Here is a 22,627-nt window from a genome sequence, read left to right on the forward strand (position 1 = left end):
TCGCAACATTCCTGGACACGCAGCCAGCACGCACGGACACACTCACACACTCACATCCGCTCCAGACACGCTCCTACACACGCATTCCCGGCACACTTGGCATTCACTCGGACCCACGCAACCCCCGGCGGCGCACACCACCAACCCCAGACACTCCCACACGTACACATCGCTCACACAGTGCACGGACACACACGTTCCGGACCCGTTCCCACGCCTTCACACATGTACATGGACCTCACAAGCACACATACCACACACGCGTTCCCCGCTCCACACGCGGGCACAATCCACAGAGCACTCCCGGTCACACGCATAACGCAAACACACAGCACATTCGCGGACACATAACAGGCAGCACTACCTGCCACGACATACAAAATGCAAACAAATGCAACACATTCGCAGACACAACTCCGGCCACAGAACCAAACTCAGATGCACACACACAATCTACTGGCCGCACAAACACTACTCACCGGCAGGCGCACAAGACAGCGCACACCCAATGCCTCGACGCACACAACATTCACCCCAACACACTCGTAGACGCACAACACACACAGCACCTTTTCATGCACACATAACTCACGGACACACAACATTCACAGACACACAACACCCTGAGCCCCCGGTCGCACATCCAACACTCAGACACACACAGGGAGCAGGCTCGGAACGCCCGGTCACCTAAATTTACACTTTCTTGAGAGCTACGCCATGGGCCCCGGGGGCTCCGCGGGGCAAGCTCGGTCGGACCGACGCGCGCTTACCTGCCGGAGTCTCGGTCTCAGGCGCGCAGAGCTGGAAGGTGAGAGCCAGGACCAGAGCCTGGGCGCGGACCATGGTGCGCCGCCGCCTGCCCCGGGGCCCGGCGCAGGGGGTGCCGCCGCCAGAACCCCAGCCGAGCCCAGCCGGAGGCGAGCCCGAGCCGGAGCGAAGCGGCGCGGCGCGGAGCGGGACTGGCGCCGAGTCCAGAGCGGGAGCCCAAGCAAGCGGGGCGCTGACGTCAGGCCCGGCCCGGGGTTCCGCGGTCTCGCGGCGCCCCCTCCTGGCGGCTGCACGCAATGCAGCCGGTCCTGTCTCTGACTGCCGGGCGCGCCCCTCCCCCATTCCTGCAAACCACCCCCCCAAACCCACCCCGCCCGCCAGGGGGTCCTGGCCGGGCCATGAGGCCCACCGCCTCTACACTCACCCAGCACCGACTTTCTCAAGCCATCATGCTCGCTGCCCACACTTAGCTCTGGCATAGCGCTCTCCGGGACAGAAGACCCAAAGACACCCTGCTTCTCTGTCCCCTTTGATGCTTGCCTTCCCTCTTACCAAGACCCCTCCAAATGCACATTCATGCATACCTCCAAAGACAGAGTGCTCATCACCTACTGAAACCAGATGGTTGGGTCTTTGGAAACGCTGGCTTTTAAAGTTGTCCATAATATTCTTTTATTATCCTTTTAATATTCATGGGATCTGTAGTGATGTCCCCTCTTTCCTTCCTGCTATTAGTAAATTAGGTCCTCTGTTCTTTTCTTAGCCTGATGAGAGGCTTGTTGATTTATTGATCTTTTCAAAGAACCAGCTTTTGGTGGAGCTTATTTTTCTCTTCCTATTTCCTGTTTTCAATTCCACTGATTTCTGCTCTAATTTTTTTTCTTCTGCTTCCTTTGGATTTAATTTGCTCTCCTTCTTCTAGTTTCCTAAGGTGGAAGCTTAGCTGATTGATTTTAGATCTTTCTTCCTTTCTAATGTTTGCATTCAGTGCTATAAATTTCCCTCTAAGCACTGCTTTTACTGCATCCCAGAAATTTTTATAAGTTGTGTTTTCATTCTCATTGAGTTTAATTTTTTTATTTCTCAACATTTCTTCTTTGATCTATTTGTTATTTTTTAAGGATTTATTTATTTATTTGAGAGAGAGGGTACACTTGCAGGGGGGAGGGGCAGAGGGAGAGAATCTCAAGCACACTCTGAACTGAGTGCAGAGCCTAATAAGGAGCTTGACCTCACAACCCTAAAATCATGACCTGAGCCAAAACCAAGAGGCAGACACTCTACGGAGTCATGCAGGTGCCCCTGATCCATGTGTTATTTAATCTCCAACTCATTTAGAGTTTTCCAGCTACCTTTCTGTTATTGATTTCTAGTTTAATTCCACTGTGGTCTGAGGGCAAACATTGTATGAGTCTGGTCTTTTAAAGTTAAGGTGTGTTTTAGAGCCAGAATGTGGTCTATCTTGGTGAATATCCCACATGAGCTTGAGAGGAATGTGTATTCTGCTGTTGTTGGATGGCATAGTCTATGGATGTCTGTGACTGATGGTGTTGTTGAGTTCAACTACGTCCCTACTAATTTTCTGTCCACTGATTCTGTCCATTTCTGGCAGAGGAGTGTTGAAATCTCTAACTATGATAGTGAATTCATCTATTTCTCCTTACAATGCTGGCTTTTAGAAAATTATTCCTTTTCATGCCAAAAAGTCTGCCTCTGCCACTGATTCTCCTTGGTCCTTGTCTACCTCTGGCTACACAGGTTAAGTATATTTGGGGCTCTACCCAGTACAATGTTGCCAAACTTGTTGCTCATTCCTATGTCCAGACACCTTCTATGTACTTTACCCATATAGACTCATTTAATCCTCACCACGATTACTTTTTACTCCCACTACACAGATGAGGAAATTGAAGTACAGAGAGGCGACTTTTTCAAGGTCTACATACATACATACTGTGCATCAGTATGTAGTGGGCACCAGGATTTTAATCAAGGCCGTCTGGCTTAACTTGAGTGGAGGCTGAGAACTGCCTCCCATCTGGAGCGAATTAACAAATACCAGATAGTGATTTGTTTATTCAACAATTCCTATAAGCCAAGGTGGAGTTATAAAACAGACAAAAATTCCTACCCTCATGGAGTTTACATTCCAGTGGGAAATCAAGAACAATAAACAGCCATGCGAGCAAATTCTCTGGTACATGAGATAGTGATAAACCATGGCTTCTGGTATTTGGGACAGAGATATACCAGAGAAATGGAGGGAGAAACAGTGAGGGGGGAAGAGATTATTGCAGTTTTATTTTTTTTTAAGATTTTATTTACTTTTGTGAGAGAGAGAATGAGTATGAACAGAGGGAGAAGCAGATTCCCCACTGAGCAGGGAGCCCGATGTGGGGGTTGATCCCAGGACACTGGGATCATGACCTGAGCCACCCAGGTGCCCCCCTAAGGGCAAGAATTTTGTCTTGTATCCCAGAGCTTGGTGTCTAACGTGTAGTTGATGCTCAAAAAAAATACGGAATGGATAAATAAATGAATGCAGACAGATATGGTCTTTGCCCTCATGAGGCTTACACTCTCAGGGAAAAGACCAACAGCAACCATGCAAAAATATGTCATTACAATCCGAGACACGCAGTCTAAAGAAAATGGGAGGAATGTTGTGATAAATAATTGGGGAGGATATTCTACTTGAGTTAAGGGGGTCTGAGAGGGATTTCCTGAGTAAATGAAGTGGTAATATTTGAGCTGGGACCTGAAGTAAGGGAAGGAGCCAGCAATCATTGGGGAGGGACACAGCAGCCAGAGAGGACAACCTGTGCAAAAGCAGGAGCTGGTGTGTTTGAGAAAGAGTCAGGCCAGGGTGGCTGGAATGGAGTGGGGAGGAAAGAGGAGCCAGATACAGCTGGAGAGGCCGGCAGGATCGGGAGGGCGTACAAGACACTATGGAGCTTTGGGTTAAACCCTAAGAACAGTAAGAAGCTATTAGAGCCTTAAACAGAATAAAATTACTTTTTTTTTAAGTCTTCAGGTGAGCCAAGTGGATAACAGACTGTAGAAATAGAGCCCCACGGATAGATGGTTCTGACTAGTGGACAGGGACACTGGAAAGAGCCTAGGATTTCAAGGTCTGTCTAAGACCTCCCTGTACCCTGCCCCCACTGCAGGCTGGCTACTCACTGAGGGGGGCACAAGTGAGATTGGCCTGCACCTGGAGGAGGCAGGGCAGAAGGCTTCTTGATCCCCTCTCTTGTGAGTCCTGATGAGCCGGAGAAGGGGCCAAAGAGACAGAGAATTTGAGCGAGAATCACAGGGAGAAAGTCAAAAGCAAGAAAAGGTTGATGGGGAAGAAACAGATAGATACAGAAAGAGACAGGAAGGACTACCCAGAACAAGAAACTCAAGGGGAGAAATCCAGTGAATAGAAGAAACAGCCAAAGGTGACACTGTTTGCAGAGGACTCCTGTGAGAGCTTTGTGACAAGAGTTTACCATTGATTCCATGTTTCTGTATGTGGACACTGAGGCTCAGAAATTATGTGGCCCTTGTCCACTTTCCCGAAAAACTAGTAAATGATAGGCCCGGGATTCAAATCTAGACCTAACCAACTCCACACCCCCTCTTGTTCTTTTTGCTGGAGAAGACTGCAGGGCAGACACTGTCATGGAGGGAGAAGGAGAACACGAGCAACAGGTGGACAGATGAACAGAGAATATTCTGCTTCACTTGGAAAAGATCAAAGACTTCCAGAAGCCTTGAGTGGCCTGGAGTGACCTGCCTAAATCGAGGGGAAAAGGAGACAGCACCACAGACAGGGCCAGGCCATGAGGAAATTCAATCACTTTCAACTCATGGAATATTTATGACGCCTACCCTGGGCCAGGCCCATATTGGGTGCTGGTGTCATGGAGATGCGCCATACATGACCCACTCTTGCCCAGAGAGGGAAGTGGACACGTAAACAAATAAGGGACTGTGTCCTAAAGGCCATAACACCAATTCAGAGAAAACACAAAGGCAGCAAAGGTTGACTCAGCCTAGGGAGCTGGAAAACAACATCAAAGAAATGATATCTGAACCTGGAATTTCCCAGGAAGGCAAGGCCAGAAGAACATTTCAGGCAGAAGAATAAATGTGAATAAAGATACAAGACATGGAATTGCTCAGAAAGGTGGGTATCAGGTGCTGTTGGATCATGGGCTACAGACAGTCTTATAGCAGGAGATAAAAACAGTGTGGGACTCAAAGTGCAGAGGCTATTGAATACAAGGCGTGAAAAGTAGACTTGAACCCCTCAATCAGTAGTTCTCCAACCATGCCTTTGGGGAAACCAAGGGACTCCTCAAGTTAAGTTGAGGGGTTCTGCCACGGAATTAAAACTATAGCCATCTCTTTCTAACTTGCAAGAAGGTAACTTAATTACTTTGAGGAAATTTTTCTTTGTTTTAAGGTGCTTTTCCTCCATATACTTTTCTAAAGATTTTACAATATGGCAGTTGTGTTAGAGATTGACAGAGTCAGTATAGAATCACTGTTTCATTTTGTTTTGTATTGTTTTGTTTTGTTTTTTTACAATTTTAACTTTAGCATGTCAATAGTTGATTGTGTTCTAAAAAGAACTGTGGCTTCTGGATCTAAGTATTGGGGAGTCACAGAAGGACTTTCAGCAAGGAAAAGAAAATCTGATCTTTCTGTTTAAAAAAAAATCATTCTGGAGGTGTCTGGCTGGCTTAGTCGGTAGAACATGAGATTCTTGACCTCAAGGATATAAGTTGCAGCCCCATGTTGGGTGTAGAGCTTACTTAAAAATAAAGTATTTTTAAAAAATCATTCTGGAGGCCTGAGGAAGAAGGAAAGGGGAGGGAAAGGGGGGAGAGGATTTCAGTTAGGAAGAAGGCTGCTGACACAGTTGATGTCCTGGGCTGAAAAGGGGGGGCTATTAGGATGAATGCGGGGACTAAGTCCAGTCTCCAGGAGGCAGGCCTACTTGATGATTCTCCAGGATTTCCAGCCAGGCTGTCCAGGGAATTCAGAGGAACCAATTTGGTAGAGAAGCTAATGTCAACAGCTCAAAGTCACCTAGAGAGTCTTCAACAGAAGTAGATCTATGTGCCACAGTGAAAACAAAACGTCATCAAAACTGGGTATTTTGTGCATGTGCGTGTGTGTGTCCATGCACATGGGCACTCACATAAGCATGGGACCAAGTCTTTGCCCCATTCTCTAGTAATAAAAACAGGTATAAACATTTTTTGAGCACATAGTATGAGCCAGACCCTAGTCTGGGTGTTTTACATATGATATTTCCCATCTAATCTTCACGATAACCTAATAACATTTATCAAATGCTTTCAGGTGCCAAGCGTTGTGCTAAATGCTTCAAGGGAACAATAGCTTACTTGATTTTCACAACAGCCTCAAAACAAATACTATTATTTCCTTCATTTTAAGGATAAGAAAATGGAGACACAGAGAGGCCAACTGACTTACCCAAAATCAAATGGCTGGAAAATGGCAGAGTCGAGACTCAGTGTCAGTTCTGCCAGAATCCAACCACCTGCAGCTTTCATCAGAGCACTTCGCTTTCTTCTCTTCCTCAGAGAAAAAGGCCTTGAGCTGGCAGGCTTTGGGTCAATAAAATCTAGAGAAAGGAACTCTTCCTTATCCTTCAAAGCTCTGGCTCAGTGTTTGTCTAAGCCAGTTTCCTAGGCCACCTGCATCAAGATATTCTTGAAAGCTTGTAGGAATTGCAGATCCCTGAACCTGTCCCCCACATTCTAATTCAGTAGACTTGAGATGGGACCTCAGGTAAATTTTATGCAAATTTTGAGTGGGACAGTCTCCAACAGTACCTCCTGCAAGAACCCCCACTCCACCCCGGCTCCTTCCAGAGCACCTTTCTCCTCTAGATTCCAACAGTGTCCTCTGTCCTATTCTATCAACTAGCGTTTTAGCTAGCTATGTTCATGTCTTACAGCCAATAAAAATATGATTTCGTGCTTTTACTGGGTCACATCTGCTTACAAAGCACTTCCACTCTCCCACTAAATCCCTTCTACAATGTAAGCATTTTGAGAGGGGGCCCTCCTCCTTGTAATACCTCCTTTATATCTGAACACACTTAGCATTTTACCATGTGCTTTTTTTTAAATATTTTATTTATTTGACAGAGAGAAATCACAACTAGGCAGAGAGGGAGGCAGAGAGAGAGGAGGAAGCAGGCTCCCTGCGGAGCAGAGAACCCGATATGGGGCTCGATCCCAGGACCCTAAGATCATGACCTGAGCCAAAGGCAGAGGCTTTAACCCACTGAGCCACCCAGGCGCCCCTTACCATGTGCTCTTCTATCCACAACATGATTCTATTGTTTCATCCAATCCTCACCATAGTCTTGAAGGAGGTATATTATCCCCAGTGTACCCATCAGAAAAGAGCCTGGGAGCTCCGGACACCTGCCCAAGGTGGCCAAGCTAGGAAGCAGGACTAGGAATTGAACCTAAATCTTCTAGCTCCAAGCCCAGTGCTCTTGCCTCCACATCAAGCTAAGTCTACTCTATTCGGTGGTAGGGAAGTAAACTTTGCTTCCCTATGCTGTTACAGGAGAGCAGGGAATAAATGAGGTGATGTCTTAAAAGTTCTGGCACAGTGAACACTCCATAAACGATGGGGAGAAGAAAAAATTGAGGTCAGGGAAGGGTAAATGACTTCCCCCAAATCAAGCACCAAGTCGCAGACTGTTTAGGTACAGCTCCAGGCCGGTCTCGGACGCTCCTACTTCGCAGGACAACTTGGCCAGCCCTGAGTCTCCACGACTCCCTCCGGTACTTCCATCCCCCCATCTCACGCCCCAACCCGCGCAGTCTCCCGAAGCGCCACCGCGCGGGCAGCGGAGGTAGGGCACGAGCTTTTAAAAAGAGCAAGGGGCGTGGCCACGGGGCGGAAGGCGGGGCGCAGGCGCGCGGGCGCGGGCCGATGACGTAGATGCGTTGTCGGGCTCTGAGCTGTCTGCGGGGAAGCATGTGGGGCTGCGGCGCGCTGGTGGGGGCGCGAGCCAGGTCGCGGACTCCGCACGAGCTGTTCCTCGCTTGGCACCGCGGCTGGTCTGCCGCAGCCCCCTACTCCGCATCTGCCGAGCCCTCCCGGGTCCGGGCGCTGGTCTATGGGCATCACGGGGACCCAGCCAAGGTCGTCGAGTAAGAGACGGCGCCGAAACGGGGCCAGGGGCCAGGGGTTACTGGAGGGGGTCAAGACGCGCTGTGAAGAAGGGGGTCTTGACCAAGGAGGGAGCGGGTGGAGCAAGAAGGCAGAGAATAACAGGACCCAAACTGAGCCCAGGGCACTTTGGGTAGCTCAGAAAGTCGGTACTTCCAGGTGGTTGAAGGCCAGAGAGGCACAATTATGACGGTAATCGTGTCTAGCTTTTTTTTTTTTTTAAATACCAGTGACATGCAATATTAGATTAGATTTAGGGATACAACATGATGACTCGATATTTGTATGTATTGCGAAATGATTGCCACAGTAAGTGCAGTTAATATCTGTCACCATACACAGCTACAGAATCTTTTTTTCTCCTGATGAGAACTTTCAAGATCTACTCTCTCAGCAACTCTCAAACATGCAGTACAGTATTACTAACTGTATTTGCCAAGCTGTACGTTAGGTCCCATGATTTTCTTATTTTATGACAGGAAGTTTACCTTTTGACTCCCTTCACCCATTTGGCTCCTAAGCAACACACGCACACACCCCACCCCACCCCCACCCCCAACGCTAGTCTGTTCTTTATATCTGTGAGGTCGATTTTTGTTTTAGATTACACATGGAAGTGAGATCATTCAGTATTGGTCTTTCTCTGACTTATTTAATGCAGCATAATGCCCTCAGCATCCATCCATGTTGTTTCAAGTGGCACGATTTCATTCTTTTTTATGGTTGAATAATACTCCCTTATTTTATATATCTAATATGTAACATTGTTATGGACATTATTCCACTACTATACATATATATATACGCACACACATATATGCCATTATACCTGTTTATACCACATTTTCTTGATCCATTTATCCCTCAATGACTTTTACTGACTGGGTATTATATATAAGGCACATAATGGATGTATCCAAATGGATGCTCTCATTTAATCATCACTTTTGGGGAAGGTACTTGATTTAGTCCCGTTTTGTCAGAAAACTGACGTGTAAGGTAAAATCACTCGCCCAAGGTCACACAGCCGGTTAGTGGCAGAGTCGAAATTTAAACCCAGGATTTACTGATTTGCTTGAGTTCCTAGGCAATATTATTATTATTTTGGAGAATATTTTCTGAATGCTTTTATGTCCACTTGAATCTTCGCTTCCCAGAAAGTAGGTGGGAGACCATTGTTTTCAGTTTGCAGAAGACAAGAAGGGACTTGTCCAAAGTGATATAGCTAATAAGTATCGAAATAGGGACAGGAACGCATAGCATCTACTCCTATCTCATGTGATTTCCTGTCTGTCACACTATATATGTGCCTTTAGCCAGTCAAAGAGTTCCTCTTTTGGAGCCTTACAGACCTAAGGTCAAAGACAGACTCCACCTCTTCATAGCTGTTTGATCTTACACAAGTCACTCAGCCCTCTGAGCCCTCATTAATTTTATGAATATGTTCTCCTACATTCTGTTGTATCTTCATCTGTGATTTTTGTGTGTGGTTGATAAGAACAGCATGTGAATTGTCAGCCATTGTAAATCTGCACGTAAGTGACTCTAACCATTCAGAAATGCTAGTGGGGTCACTGTAATGGAGCTAAGGCAGAAGCACTGGTCTGGGAATCAAACCTGGAGTCCAGTTCTTAAACTCTGTCTTAGCTCTGTATGTTTGGCAATTTACTGAAGTTCTCTGAGCCTGTTACCTCATTTTTAAGCATGGACACAATACAGGTACAGCTAATAGTGCTAACTAGCTGAGATCAAGCTAATGCTCTCCGCCGGAAAGTGCCGACGTACTCTCCTGTTTACGACTCTGATTCCTAGCACATGGTTTGATTGTTTTCCAAAAGACAGGCAAACATGGAATTATTTTTATGGCTGAAATACAGGCCAGAGGGCTCTGTCCAGCAACACATATGCTAAAAGTAGAACGATACAGAGATTAGCATGGTCCCTGTTCAGAGATGACATGCAAATTCATGAGGCATTCCATATTTTTTCTTTAAAAAAAAAAAATCAAGCCACCAGATGTTTTGACAGCTGGAGGAGATAAGCCTCAGTTAAATTCAGGGTCATGCACTCACCCCAGCCACATCCACCATGAAAAAATATTGAGAAGACACATCAGTCAGTAACCGTCAACCTGCATGTTAATCATAGGTAATGATCACTGTGTCGAGAAGACCTGTCCCTGAGGACTGTGCTATAATGAGTTGGTAAAGCTCTGATGAACACCGCTTTCCAGGAGTGCTCCCCAAAAGGGTATGATATGGTGCCTCTCTCACAGGCTTCTAGTTTCTGTGACTGGTACAAGAACCGCCACAAAACAAGTGCTCCAAAAAGGTTAATTGTGAATCTGATTTCTGTAAGAAGAGTTTGGGGGGGGGGGTTGTTTGTTTGGTTGGTTGGTTGGTTGGTTCTGTGGTGATGAGGATGGGACCCTTTGGAAAGGCCTAGGAAGGTTAACCAGCTGAGTCCAGTTGCCTCCTGATTCATTCCCTCTTGGAGTTCTGGAACAGGCTGATCTGGTAGCAGATGCTACTTAGGGAAAAAAGAGAGCTGTCTTGTCTCTTTGTGTGGATCCCATGTAATTTCCCAGGAGTTCGAACATGATACTTTCATGCCCCGTTCCTCAACCTTGGCTTCACACCGCGGTCATCTGTGGCTCTTTTACTCCATATTCCCAGATGCCTCCCCAGAGGTTATTTAGTAGGTCTAGGATGGCCCTGAATATCTGTGTTTTTTTAAAACTCCCCAAGTGATTCTGATGCCCTGAACAGGGTTGAGAACCATTGCCCTTATGGGTACAGACTGTTAGGCAGGCGGTAATTCTCTCTCTGCCCCAGAAGAGTGGCTTTCCCTTCTGACCCAGATTCACACAACTCGACTTTTTCGTGTATGGCCTGAAGCCAGAGGCTGGGATTCTCTTCTTTGTAGTCATGTCTTTGGAGGTTTAGGGTAACCACTCTGTCACAGAAAGAATCAGGTGTCCTTTAAATACGCCGGTGACTAGGGCTGTGGGTCAGGTTACACCAGGCAGGGTCATAGAACCACTCAGGGTCTGAGCAGAGTGTTCCCCAAACTAGCATTGTTTGTGGTGCTTGCATTGTGAACAGCAGGGAGGGAACGAGGAACGGTCTGCTTGGGGCTGAGGGATGGTCTGCTTGGATCAGAACTCCTCAGAATGAGACTTTCAGGGATCTCTGAATGTCCTTCTCTTCATTTCTGTTGGCCCCCAAACATTCCAGCTGGTCTCTCTACTAAGACTTGTTCCCCCATTCCCTAGAGCTTTTTTCTCTTCCCCCCAAAATGAACTCCCCAAATAAGCACTTGGACCTTTTCATTTAAAGGATTGAACTACTGATCTAAATGAAGTAAGACTGCAGGAGAAAATTACAAACTTGGGAGAATCACAAACTAGAAATTTCAGAGGTCCCCATGCCCATACCCCTTGTGCAGAGTTCTGGATTCTCTATCAGATAGTTCCTGGAAACTCCAGTGTCCTCTTTCCTTTTGTTCCTGAACGTACCCTTTCAGAACTTTGCCATTCTCTGAGTCTCATGGTAAACACTGGTTTTCATTTACTGTGCCTCTATTATGTGGCAAGCATTGGGCTAAGTTCTCCACAAATATTATGGAATTTAAAAAATCACAAGACTCCAGTTTGGTCATTATTATCCCTATTTTACTGATAAGGGAACTGAGGCTTAAGAAGCTTGAAAGTCACTTGCCCAAGATCATACAACTAGGATGTGCCTTCTTTAATAAAAGTCCTTGATAAAAACCTGAAGAAACCATGACAATCATCTGAAATGTTTTTTTGAGAATGAGATGGCAAATAAAATGGGCAGGAAGATAGGTCAGAAGAGGAGGTGAAATTATAAGCCATTCAGGTGACCCAAAGTCTTTATCCTTCATAGGAAGGGCAGCCCCACCCTGGGGAAGATGGGAGGAATGTTATTCTCTGATCCCTTTTCAAGATCCTGAAACTTTCATAAAATAGCATCCTGGTCATCATGGGTTTCTCACCTACCTGCTGCAAGCACAAAATGAAATGAAGCTGTGAACCCCTGGGATAAACCCATTCTATCTTAGCCAAATGGAAATTGGGGGAGCAGGTAGTGAGGACCCAGGGTGTATGGGTTGTGAGTCCTCACTGTAGGACACTGTTTACTCTTTCTTTTTTTTTTAAGATTTTATTTATTTATTTGACAGAGATCACAAGTAGGCAGAGAGGCAGGCAGAGAGAGAGAGGGAGGAGGAAGCAGGCACCCTGCTGAGCAGAGAGCCTGGGATCCTGACCTGAGCCAAAGGCAGAGGTTTAACCCACTGAGCCACCCAGGCGCCCCGACACTGTTTACTCTTAAGGAACTTCTTTTTACAATTGATGTCAACCAAAACTCTATGCTGGTGACTAGGGTTTTGTGTTTGTTTTTTTGTTGTTGTTGTTTGTTGTTTGTTTTAATTTTTATTTTTAAAGAAATGATGGTTTGGGTTTGGTTTTTTTAAGATTTTATTTATTTCACAGAGAGAGTGTGTGTGAGCACACAAGCAGGGGGAGTGGCAGAGGGAAAGGAATAAATAGACTCCCCACTGAGCAGGGAGCCTGATGCAGGGCTTGATCCCAGGACCCTGGGATTGTGACCTGAGCTGAAGGCAGAAAGTTAACCAACTGAGTCATCCAGGCATCCTGGTGACTTGGTTTTTAAACCAGAATTATGATACTGGGAAAAAAACAGGATTTTGGTTTGGCACTCTGTTGAGAACTGGGATTTTGTTTGTCTCCTGGAGCCTTACATTGTTGTCATTAATTGAAGGAGGAGGGAACAGAACTCATTGGTTTAGTAAGTTAGCAAGGAGTTACTCTTCGAGGGCCTACTATGTGCAGGGCAGGACTGGGGGTGCAGAGGTGAATAATCCGTGGTCTTTGCCCTTAAGGAACTCACACCCAAGTCCAGGAAATGGGTTACCACAGCCCAGTGTTAGACTGCTGTGGACTCCCAGAAGAGGGGTATCTAAACCCCTCAGGGTAGTCAGAATGCTTTCTCTGAAGGCATGAGGGTTAGGTTGAGTCCCCCAGAAGATCAGGTGGGCAGTATATGAGGAAAAGTGTAGAAATGTTCTAAGCAGAGGCCCCGATATGTGTAAAAGCCCAGAGTGATGAGAAAACCGGTATGTCTGGTTAACAAATATTTAGTGAGTGCCTACCATGCACTCAGTATGTGTTTCTTGAGGAAGGTGTCAGCTGTATCAGGCTCCAAGGGGGCCAGCTTGAGATCACAGGACTCAGACTCAAGCTGAACTCCACATCCTATATACTTGTATATTACCTTCCCTCTGGACTTCACACTAGGCTGTGGACTTGAGGGCCAAACCCCTGAGGGTGATACTCTGAGGTATCATACAGCAGACAGGAGTTTCCCCTATGTCTGGAGTGTGGGAGGAGAGCCGCCCCCACCCCTGGCCCACCAGTGCAACCCCAAGTTATTATGCTTGTCCGGCCTCCTAGCAGCTACTGCCGTTCTCTGGTGTGGCTCCAGGCCCTTCCCACTCTGAAGGGGGTAAGGGAAAGCAAAGATGCCGAGAGGTTAATCTGTGGGTCAAGATGTGTCACTGAGGACCCACCTGCAAGGGCACTGATGTGGGTCTACTCTGCCACTCATTGTCGGAGTGAGGAAATCACTCCAGTCTCCAGTCTTTTCAGTTACTCTTCGAGAAAATGAAGGAGTTGACCAAGGTCAGCAGTGGTAAAGATGGGCACACTGCTGTCTCTCCCCATCCCATCTTCTGTGCCAATGAAACTGTCAAGCTCCGCTTTCTATATAACTCAAAACCTATATTCCTCTTTACCCCATTCTCCCCAAGCGACACTTTCTCCTGTCGAGACACGGTGAGGCCTTGACATCCTTCTCCACATAATCCTGCAGCCATGGGAATGGATATGAGACTGAATGCTCTTTGGTCCAGCTGTTGTCTGGCTCTGACAGCTTGAAATTGAGTAGACATTGGACTGCCTGCTTGCCAGTGATGGTTCTAGGAAACTCCGAGGAGCAGTGCTGCAACTAGAAATCAGGGGTCCTATGTACAAAATTTCACTAGGGGCCCCTTTTGCTCCTGGTTGGTATCTTAATTAGCAGCCCACCAGGTGGGGATGCATGGTTGGTTGTCTTTGTACCCGTCACAGAGACAAAAGCAGCTGCAGACAAGGACTCAGTCCCCCTGCTGTGGCCCAGTCTTGTTCTTTGGATCAACCAGGTTAGGTCTCAGCAAACGGAGCAGCAGAAGTTTCCTGCTGTCAGCAGCTTCAGAATATTATAGGGCTTACAAGCTTACTGGTAATCTTAACTGAGAGAAAGTAGGGGATTGAAAAGGTAGAGAGAGGGTTTCTTTGCCAACCCTGTGTAGAAACTTCCAGAAGTTACTCTAAGTCTATAATTCCTTTCCGTTCAAAATGAATATATTGACGTGCCAGCAGTCCTGATTGGGGAGAGGGCAAGATCACTTTGAGGCAGGGAAGCCAGAAGAGGCACTAGGAGGCAAGTGGGGATGCCTAGCACACCATGAGACATGGAGTGTTTGAGCTTGGCTTGGGGAAAGGAACTTTCACTGAGAGCCCAGGACTCCTTTAGAACCCCACCTACTGAGGCCGCCAACCACCCCTGCTGAGCTGTTACAAAGCTGTGAGCCAAAGAACCTCATTCTTCCACAATTCCCAGTGTGCCCTGCTTATTAATTATTAACCACATCTCTGGACAATGTATCCAGCACAGCAAGCATTTCACCAAACCACAGAAGGCAGGTTGTTCATGACCATGGGGATTGCAGACAGACTGGAGAGCCACATAAGATGGAGGTTACCTTCACCTAGTGCCGTATGGTGGATGTACATTCTTGGCTCTCTGTAATGAGCAGGGTGAGAAAGTCTCTGTGGCCCATGACAGTCTCTCCCTGCTTCTTCTTCCTGCTCAAAATGATATTAATCTGTTTGAGGTGATTGAGTGGAAGATGCAAGATAAGTACAAATGGTGGCTAATTAAATGCAGAAGGCGGGAAAGAGATCTTCGCAGAGCTGGCCAGTGCCTGCCTTACACAGCAAATAGAATTGAGCCAGTCCCCAGAGTACTGGCCTCTTTTTCCCCCATCTCAAAAGGCTCTTTCTTCTGCCCCCTTTTGTCTCCCTTGTAGTTCATATGGCATCACAGGTGTACAGCCTTGGCCTCAAAGGAGCCATTGTGATCTTATCCAGTCTAGGATCTGTTGAGTGAAGACAGTGGCATCCCTCCGAGTTGCCTGGCGCCATTACACACACAGGGGAAGGCCGTGAACCGTCCCAGGGAAGTGACTTGAGATCTAGCCAGACTGTGTTTGGGTGCCTCATTTGCACTCCAGAACAGAGCCACCAGTTCCTTTGGTGAGTTTAAAAAAAAAAAAAAAAGGAAGAAATTGCTATCATTACACCAGAGGTCCAACTCCTGGAATTCAGACTTGGCCCCCGTTTTCCTTCCTGTCTCAGCAGAATGGTATCCTTGACGATGCCGTTAGAACTACGTGCGGAAACAGCCGTGTCTGTGGTGTTAATGGCATTCCACGGAGCAGGCTGGGGCTGGTCTCCCTGGTGAGATGCAGCTGGACCAACACACCTCCCGCCAGGCAAGCAGCATGTGTTAGAGCTGCCCCTGCCCTTGCCCACCTGTGTTTGCAGCTTCAGCTTTCTGTCTCCTAGACCCCCGTCCCTGCCCTTTCACCTTCCCTCCCAGTGCTGTGAATTTCAACCAGCACAGAGCAGCGAGGCTATCCAAAGGACAAAGAGGAGAACTGGGAGCGGGTCGTAGCCCAGTGTGGCACGTCTCAAACTGCCGTCTGGGGCAGGCGTGTGTTCACTGTGCCACGAATATAGTGTTCCCAGCTGAGTTAACTCCGGAAGCTCTGGATTACACAGAGTCACGTGGGCTTTTTCCTTGGGTGCCTTCTCCCAGCCTTTGTGACTCCAGTGCACAGTCTGAATCTCAAAGAGGGCAATCAGTAGGCCGCATTTCTCAAACGTATTTTACCCTGGACAAATACCTAATTTTATCTCTCGGGATGGGAACGGCACAAATGGTTTAAAGGAGGCCAGCTTCGTGTCCAGCAGTCTGAGCTGCAGAGTCAGGCTTAAGAGCAAGTTTTGCCACTTCACAGTCCTACGTTAGGCAAACTACTTCTCTGAGCTTCAGTTTCCTATCTGTAAATTGGGCTGATAACACCCTCCTGATAGGTGTTTTGAGGATTAAAGAGCATCATGCATGTAAAACGTTAAGCACAATGTCTGGAGCTCAGTAAACTGTCAACATTCGTTGTTGAATTGTTCGGCCAGATCATGCAAAGGAAGGTGATCTGCCAGCCTGGACTCCAGCTACATACAGCTGACTCCCAGCTCTGTTTGTCTAGCCTGGAGTGCCCTCTGCCCCATACCATACTGCAGGGTGCCTGCTTCAAGCTCCAAATATAACACCTTCCTCCCCACTCCAAACCACTGTTCCTTCCTCCCTGTGTCAACATCCAGTTGCCCACACCAGAAGCCTGGGAGCCATCAAAGACTTCGCCTTCCCCCACAGAGAGTTGGTCACTGAGTGACATCAATGGCATTTCTTGTTCAAGAGATTCCAGGTTATAAAAACCCCTTCCTTCCCGTGGCTCCCGTCCAGACTGTACCTGCTGCCTGGCCAGTTACCAAGTCAGATTCTCATTTTCTCTAGCAAGAAAGCCTGCTTCCTCCCTCAGTCCACCCAATAAATTGCTTCTCCTTCCAGACCCAACTAAGGTACCATTCTTCCAAAGCCCAGTTGCTAATTCTGCATTTTCTCCCTGAAGCCGCTTAAACCCTGGCCTTCAGATAGCACCCGCAGGCCTGCCTGTGAGGGTTCCTCTCACAGTGACCATGTCAAGCTGCTAGGCAGATTTTTTTGTTTTATCTTTAAACCCCTTGGCACAGTACCTGACATTGAGTAGGACTGGCAGTAAATATTCGTTGAGTTAAATTTACTTGAGTTTTACAAAAAGGTACTGTCTTCCTTTCAGTGATTCAGTGATTGTTTTCGAAGGGATAGAAAGCTAATTGTTCCAAAGGATTCCTTGGGTATTTTGCCACCAATAACACCCACCATCTCTTTAGCATCTACTGTGTTTCAGGTACTCTAGCAAATGCTTTATTTACATTAATTTAATTCTGTGAGCTGGGTTCTAGTGTTCTCGCCATTTCACAAATGAGTATTTTGAGGTTTATCTATTTGGAAAATGGCCAAGACAGGATTCAAACCCATGCTTCTCCCTTCATCTGTGAACTGAGATCCGCCAATATTCCCATCTTGACCTTGGTCATCTAGATTTTTAAAGTGTGATTTACTGCAAACCTGATCTGCACTTTCCTGTGAGGAAAGGAGCCATGGGTTTTGCTTAGAAAAAACTGTCTTTAAGACAATCTCCATTTTTATTTGTACCCATCCTTCAAAGTTCTTTTCCTAAACAGCCGAGAACAAGGAAGAGCCAAGAAGAAGCCTCGATAGTTAAAATCCCTGTGGTTCAAGCCTCTCCCCTGATTCCCTAAAAATGGCTGGCACTTTTATGCCACTTTTTCTCAGGGAGAAGAATTGGGTAATTTCATTAGGAAGCATTCTTGAGCACTTCTTTGTCCCAGACACTGTGTTAAACACTAAGTTAAGACTAAGAGTTCTCTGATTTCAGGGAGCTCATAGCCAAGTGGGGAGACAATACACGTGCACATACTGACTATAAAACTAGGGGTTAGGTAAAAAGAGACCTGAACTGAGTCCGAAAGACCTGCATCCAAGTCCAAATTGGAATCTGCAACTCCAAAATCTAGAAAGTTCTACAGACTGACAGTTCTGCTTTGATTTCTTTTGTTTCACATCTCATTTGGAGGGAAAGCCTGATCCACAGTGAAGTTTTTGTACGGTCATTATTCATCCCACTTAGTGTGAATATTCATACATTGTGCTGCGGAAACAATGTGTCTGATCACAGAGTGCTGCCCCAACCCCCACAGGAAGTTGTAGATAATATGTGGTTCTGAACTCTGATGTACCTCTCACCTGCAGAATTTTGGAAAAGGAATGTGAACTAAGGCCTGTCGTGATCAACTGAAAGAAACATCTGAAAAGACTCCATAAACTAAACAACAAAAACTCAACATAAGTTGGTCTTAAATGGTATAGTCACCCCTTCTGAGTAACGAGAGCACTAAAGATAGAGCAAGTGATTTTTTTCAGGACCAAGAGGGTCAGAAGATGTCTTAAAGAGTGAATTGACTTTCTCACTTCATGGAGAAGCTGTGGAAAAGAAATTCTGGGCTGAGGGAACAGCATGTAGGAAGTGTACAGAAAAAAAAGTCTAAGTAGCTTGAGCACGTGGACTGTGTCGGCCTGTAGAAAAATTGATTCTTTGTCAAAATGTCAGAGAAAAGCAGTACAGATAATAGAAAAGCCAGCTAGTCCACAATCCATTTGATCTAGGCAGGATTTTTCTTTAAAATGCAGACTTACACATGCGTTCACAGAGTGACCTCACTGTCGGGCTGATGGCTCCCTGTCCCACCTGTGGGGAGACTGGGGTGCTGCTAACCCCTCACCAGCTCCCCAGAGAGGTCCAGCGAGGATCATGCCCGCACACCACTCCAGACTGATGCTCGGCTTGCCACCCTCTGCTTGGTCCACTTAGCCCCTTGCCAGCTGGCTTCTCTGACATCAGACTGGCAGGTTCAAATCAGACCAGCCACTTACGACTTCTGGTGCCCTTCAACAAGTTATTTACCTCTTTTGTGCCTTTGTTGCTCAGCCAGAAAATCAGAATAATGGCAGAAAGCTGGCATGGAAGGCACTTCAGCAGAGTGCCTCAGTGGTAAGCACTCCAACAGTAGTTATTATGGTTATTGGTATTACAAGGAATCCCCTCCTCCAGCTGTGTGTAAATACATATATTCCTTAATAGCTACCTAAACAAGAAGGGCCCTTTCTTTATTCTGTCTGCCTTGGTCATATCTCCTTCCGAGTTAACTATTTTCTCTACAGAGTGTCTCTATTTCAGTTTTTCACAGCTGTTTCCCAGGCGTGGTGAGACATGGCCTCCCTTACTCTTTGGTTATGATCCAGTACAGGGATTCCCAGACTGGGGCTCTGAGGGCCCCAGAGATTCTTGGAAGCAGTCAGGGGAATGCCGAGACTAACTTCAGGATGCTCATGCAGGGCACAGTAAATCAGAGTGCCAACTTGGAAAGCATGGAAGCCCTGCCACTGACCAGTTAGTTTTCTTACCCTGTGTGAGTTTCATAATCTTGAGGAGCCTCTGTTTCCTACTTGACAGAATGGCAATATCAGTACTCTCCTCACAAGAGAGTTACAGCTGAGGTCAGAGCATGTATTTATTTTTTTTTTTAAGATTTATTTATTTGACAGATAGAGATTACAAGTAGGCAGAGAGGCAGGCAGAGAGAGAGAGAGAGGAGGAAGCAGGCTCCCAGCCAAGCAGAGAGCCCGATGCGGGGCTCGATCCCAGGACCCTGGGATCATGACCTGAGCTGAAGGCAGAGGCTTTAACCCGCTGAGCCACCCAGGCGCCCCAGAGCATGTATTTAAAGCCCCTTAGCACGAGACCAATACCCCATAAACACCTGCCACCATTGTTCCACTGATAGTACAAGACATTTCTTGAAAATCACACTTTTACCCCAAATGGAGCCTCAGGTATAATTAAAAGGTCAGATTTCTGCCGGAAGTGGGTAGAATTACATCTGCTGTAGTTCACTGACACTGTGGCCTGATGCTAGAACCTCCGTGTGGCACTTATATGGGCCTTTGGTAACTAAAAATCAGGAGAGTTATTACTGAACAAGTACATTTGGGCACAGGGGAACACTGCAAACATGAAGTCTTGATGTGGAGAAAGACAGAAAAAGAGTCTCTGGTCATTAAAAATCACGAGGACCGCTGGTCTAGGGTACCAATCAGTACTTTCTGTTTGGAAGGTCTCCTTTTTTACAAAAAACAATACATGGACCTTGTCACCAGGGCTCCCTCAAAAGCCCTTCAGCAGGTTTAACCCATTAACCAAAGTTCTAGTGCATGAAGACGTGGGTCCCACAGTGTCTAGGGCCCACTATGAGCAGAGGCTTACCACATAGAAATCCCATCTGAAATGGGAGAGGCTCTTGGCAGTGAGCAAGTCCAAAAGACTACCACTGCTCGCCATTTTACAAATGGAGAAAGAGGCCTAGAACTGGGAAGAAACTTACCCCAGGGCGACACAGCCGTCATGTGGTAGGGCTTCACGCCTAAGACTCAGCGGTCCACCCAGCATCCCTTCTGACAGACCAGCATTCTCACTCAGAAGGGACAGCAAATCAGAGTCACCCAGGGAGTTCTTTCTGAACTACATAGGGCATCTCTATTTCCCTCACCCACTCCGTAACTAACAGGTAAATTAAAAAAAAAGCGGAGAACAAATAAGCTAGCCCAGGGTGTCCCAGTTAATGTCGCCATAACCGGGACGTAAGAACTACTTGGGCTGCCCCGTATCTTGAGATTCTGGTTCAGTAGGTCAGAGTTGGGGCCTGAGCATCTGCATTAGTCAACACACCAGGTGACTGTGATAAGCAAGTTTTGGAAAACACAGGTGAATCCAGGCCATCAGAAGGTTTACTAGTTTCCGTCTTCGAGGGGGCAGGGGGATGGCGAGGGCACTAGAGATTTTCCGCACGCAGTTAATGAGAGAGTTAACCCATAGCCTGTGCTAGTGCCCTACAGCACCTTTCTCTCTTCTAACAACCCCGATTCCTGGGCACACGATGGCAGCTCAAAAATGTTGCTGCCTGACCTACTTTGGGGAGATGATTTGAGCAAAAGATGCCCTGTCTAGGCTGGGTGACATTGACATCTCTCTCTGGCTTTGTGCTTAGGCTGAAGAACCTGGAGCTAGCTGCTGTGGGCGGATCAGACGTCCATGTGAAGATGCTGGCAGCCCCTATCAATCCATCTGACATAAATATGATCCAAGGTAACCTTGGTTTCTGTGGCTTATGTTAATTGGCTTTTTTGCTTAGCCGCTACCTCGTTTTCATCCTTCCTCAGGTGTGGGTGTGAAATCCCTGTGATTAGCAGCAGCTGCTCTCCAGATGAGCCATCTGCAGACTACCAGCCCTCTCTGGCCTCCCCTCTCTGGAATGTGAGGCTTTTCGAGAGTTAGAAAGATTTCAGTGGGGTGTAAACCAACCACTGTGAGTGCCTGCAATACGCTGGGCTCATTTCACACATTATCTAATCCCCATAATAACCATGAACGCTAAAAAAATATTATCCCCTTTACAGATGAAGAAGCTAAGGCTCAGAGAGTCTGGTTAGTTACACAGCAGGTCAAAGGCAGAGCCCAGATCAGGCTTAGATCCAACTCCAAAGTTCATGCTCTTTCACTGCCCAGACCTCACAGGGTGGCCCTCTGTGCTCTTCTCCCTTAGGAAATTATGGCCTCCTTCCCAAGCTCCCTGCCGTTGGAGGGAACGAAGGCGTTGGACAGGTGGTAGCAGTGGGCGGCAGTGTGACTGGGGTGAAGCCAGGAGACTGGGTGATTCCAGCCAATGCCGGTTTGGGTGAGTTTCTCCAGGTGTCTGCAGCCTCTCTTTGTTCCAGATTGTATTTCACCCACACTGGAAATGTTTGCTCATTGGCTCGGTGTGACTAAGCAATGCAGAGTTTATTATTGAGTTCATATACCCACCACCAGTTGCAGTGGGAGCAGAACAGGAGAGCGGAAATTGTGTTTCTTCCGCTCTGGCGGTAGTGGACCTGCTCTCTCATCTCTTTGGACCTATGTGGATGAGAGCTGTGATTCTCTGAATTCCTACATCCCTAAATCCCTGCTGTAAGATACAGTGGGAAACCCAAATAAGACAGCCCCTGCCCTCCAGAGGGTTAAAATCTAATTAAAGAAATCTCCAAACTAGTAACCTCAATAAAGGGTGTATTACAAGTTCACAGGAAGCAGAGGGCACTTCTGGCTCCTCTGTGTGTGAATGCAGATGTGAGAGAGAGAGTCTTAAAGAAGGATGAAGGCTCTGTGGAGGAGGCTTCTTTGGAATGGACCTTTGATAGATGGATTATTAGATGGAGATGAGCCAGAAATCATTGCATCTGGAGGAAACGAAATGAGCAAAGACACAAAGGTGAGTGTGGGAAATGGTGAGAAGTCCAATGTAGCCTCAGCAGAGGATTTGCACATGAGAATATGCTTAAATGATGAAGGTTACAAAGGTAGTGGGGCCACATGGGGGAGCCCTGCAGAACCCAAGCAAAGGAGTTAGGGTTCTCTTTGATATGTGGTAAGGAGTCACTGGTGAGTTTTGTTCTTTAGCGTTTCAGTTTTTGAGGCACAAACATTGTACAGACTCTCCTGACAGCAACCACGAGAGGGAAGCAGGGAAGATAATATCGACCCTTCTGGACATCTAAGGGACTGAAACTCAAACTGAAAGAGCAAACCGAAAGAGAGCCCACCAAAAATCTTGTCACCACTGCTTTTCCTGCTACACTACAGTATTAGGGTTCTTTGGGCTATCACTTAGAGAGTTGATGTAAACTTGATTTATATAAAAAGAAGAAGTTAGAAAAAA

General features: G+C 46.8%; 2 protein-coding genes and 1 non-coding gene across 12 annotated transcripts in view; 2 read left to right on the top strand and 1 right to left on the bottom strand.

The window, feature by feature from the left end:
- PTPRU (protein tyrosine phosphatase receptor type U) overlaps positions 1–961 on the bottom strand; it is a 76,943-nt gene extending 75,982 nt beyond the window's left edge. For all 8 annotated transcript variants that reach the window (XM_046012630.1, XM_046012592.1, XM_046012621.1 and 5 more), the window contains exon 1: positions 774–961. In XM_046012630.1, the coding sequence (XP_045868586.1) occupies positions 774–846 (73 nt within the window). In that variant the 5' untranslated portion in view covers positions 847–961. The remainder of the gene's footprint in view (positions 1–773) is intronic.
- Positions 962–7,768: 6,807 nt separating this feature from the next.
- MECR (mitochondrial trans-2-enoyl-CoA reductase) overlaps positions 7,769–22,627 on the top strand; it is a 30,135-nt gene continuing 15,276 nt past the window's right edge. For all 3 annotated transcript variants that reach the window (XM_046018211.1, XM_046018217.1, XM_046018214.1), the window contains exons 1-3: positions 7,769–7,967; positions 20,921–21,018; positions 21,476–21,607. In XM_046018211.1, the coding sequence (XP_045874167.1) occupies positions 7,792–7,967; positions 20,921–21,018; positions 21,476–21,607 (406 nt within the window). In that variant the 5' untranslated portion in view covers positions 7,769–7,791. The remainder of the gene's footprint in view (positions 7,968–20,920; positions 21,019–21,475; positions 21,608–22,627) is intronic.
- LOC123928375 lies at positions 9,870–9,973 on the top strand. Its single transcript, XR_006815681.1, has one exon. It is a non-coding gene; the product is annotated as a U6 spliceosomal RNA (small nuclear RNA).

This window comes from Meles meles, chromosome 1 (assembly GCF_922984935.1).
Source record: "Meles meles chromosome 1, mMelMel3.1 paternal haplotype, whole genome shotgun sequence".
NCBI classification, from domain to species: Eukaryota; Metazoa; Chordata; class Mammalia; order Carnivora; family Mustelidae; genus Meles; species Meles meles.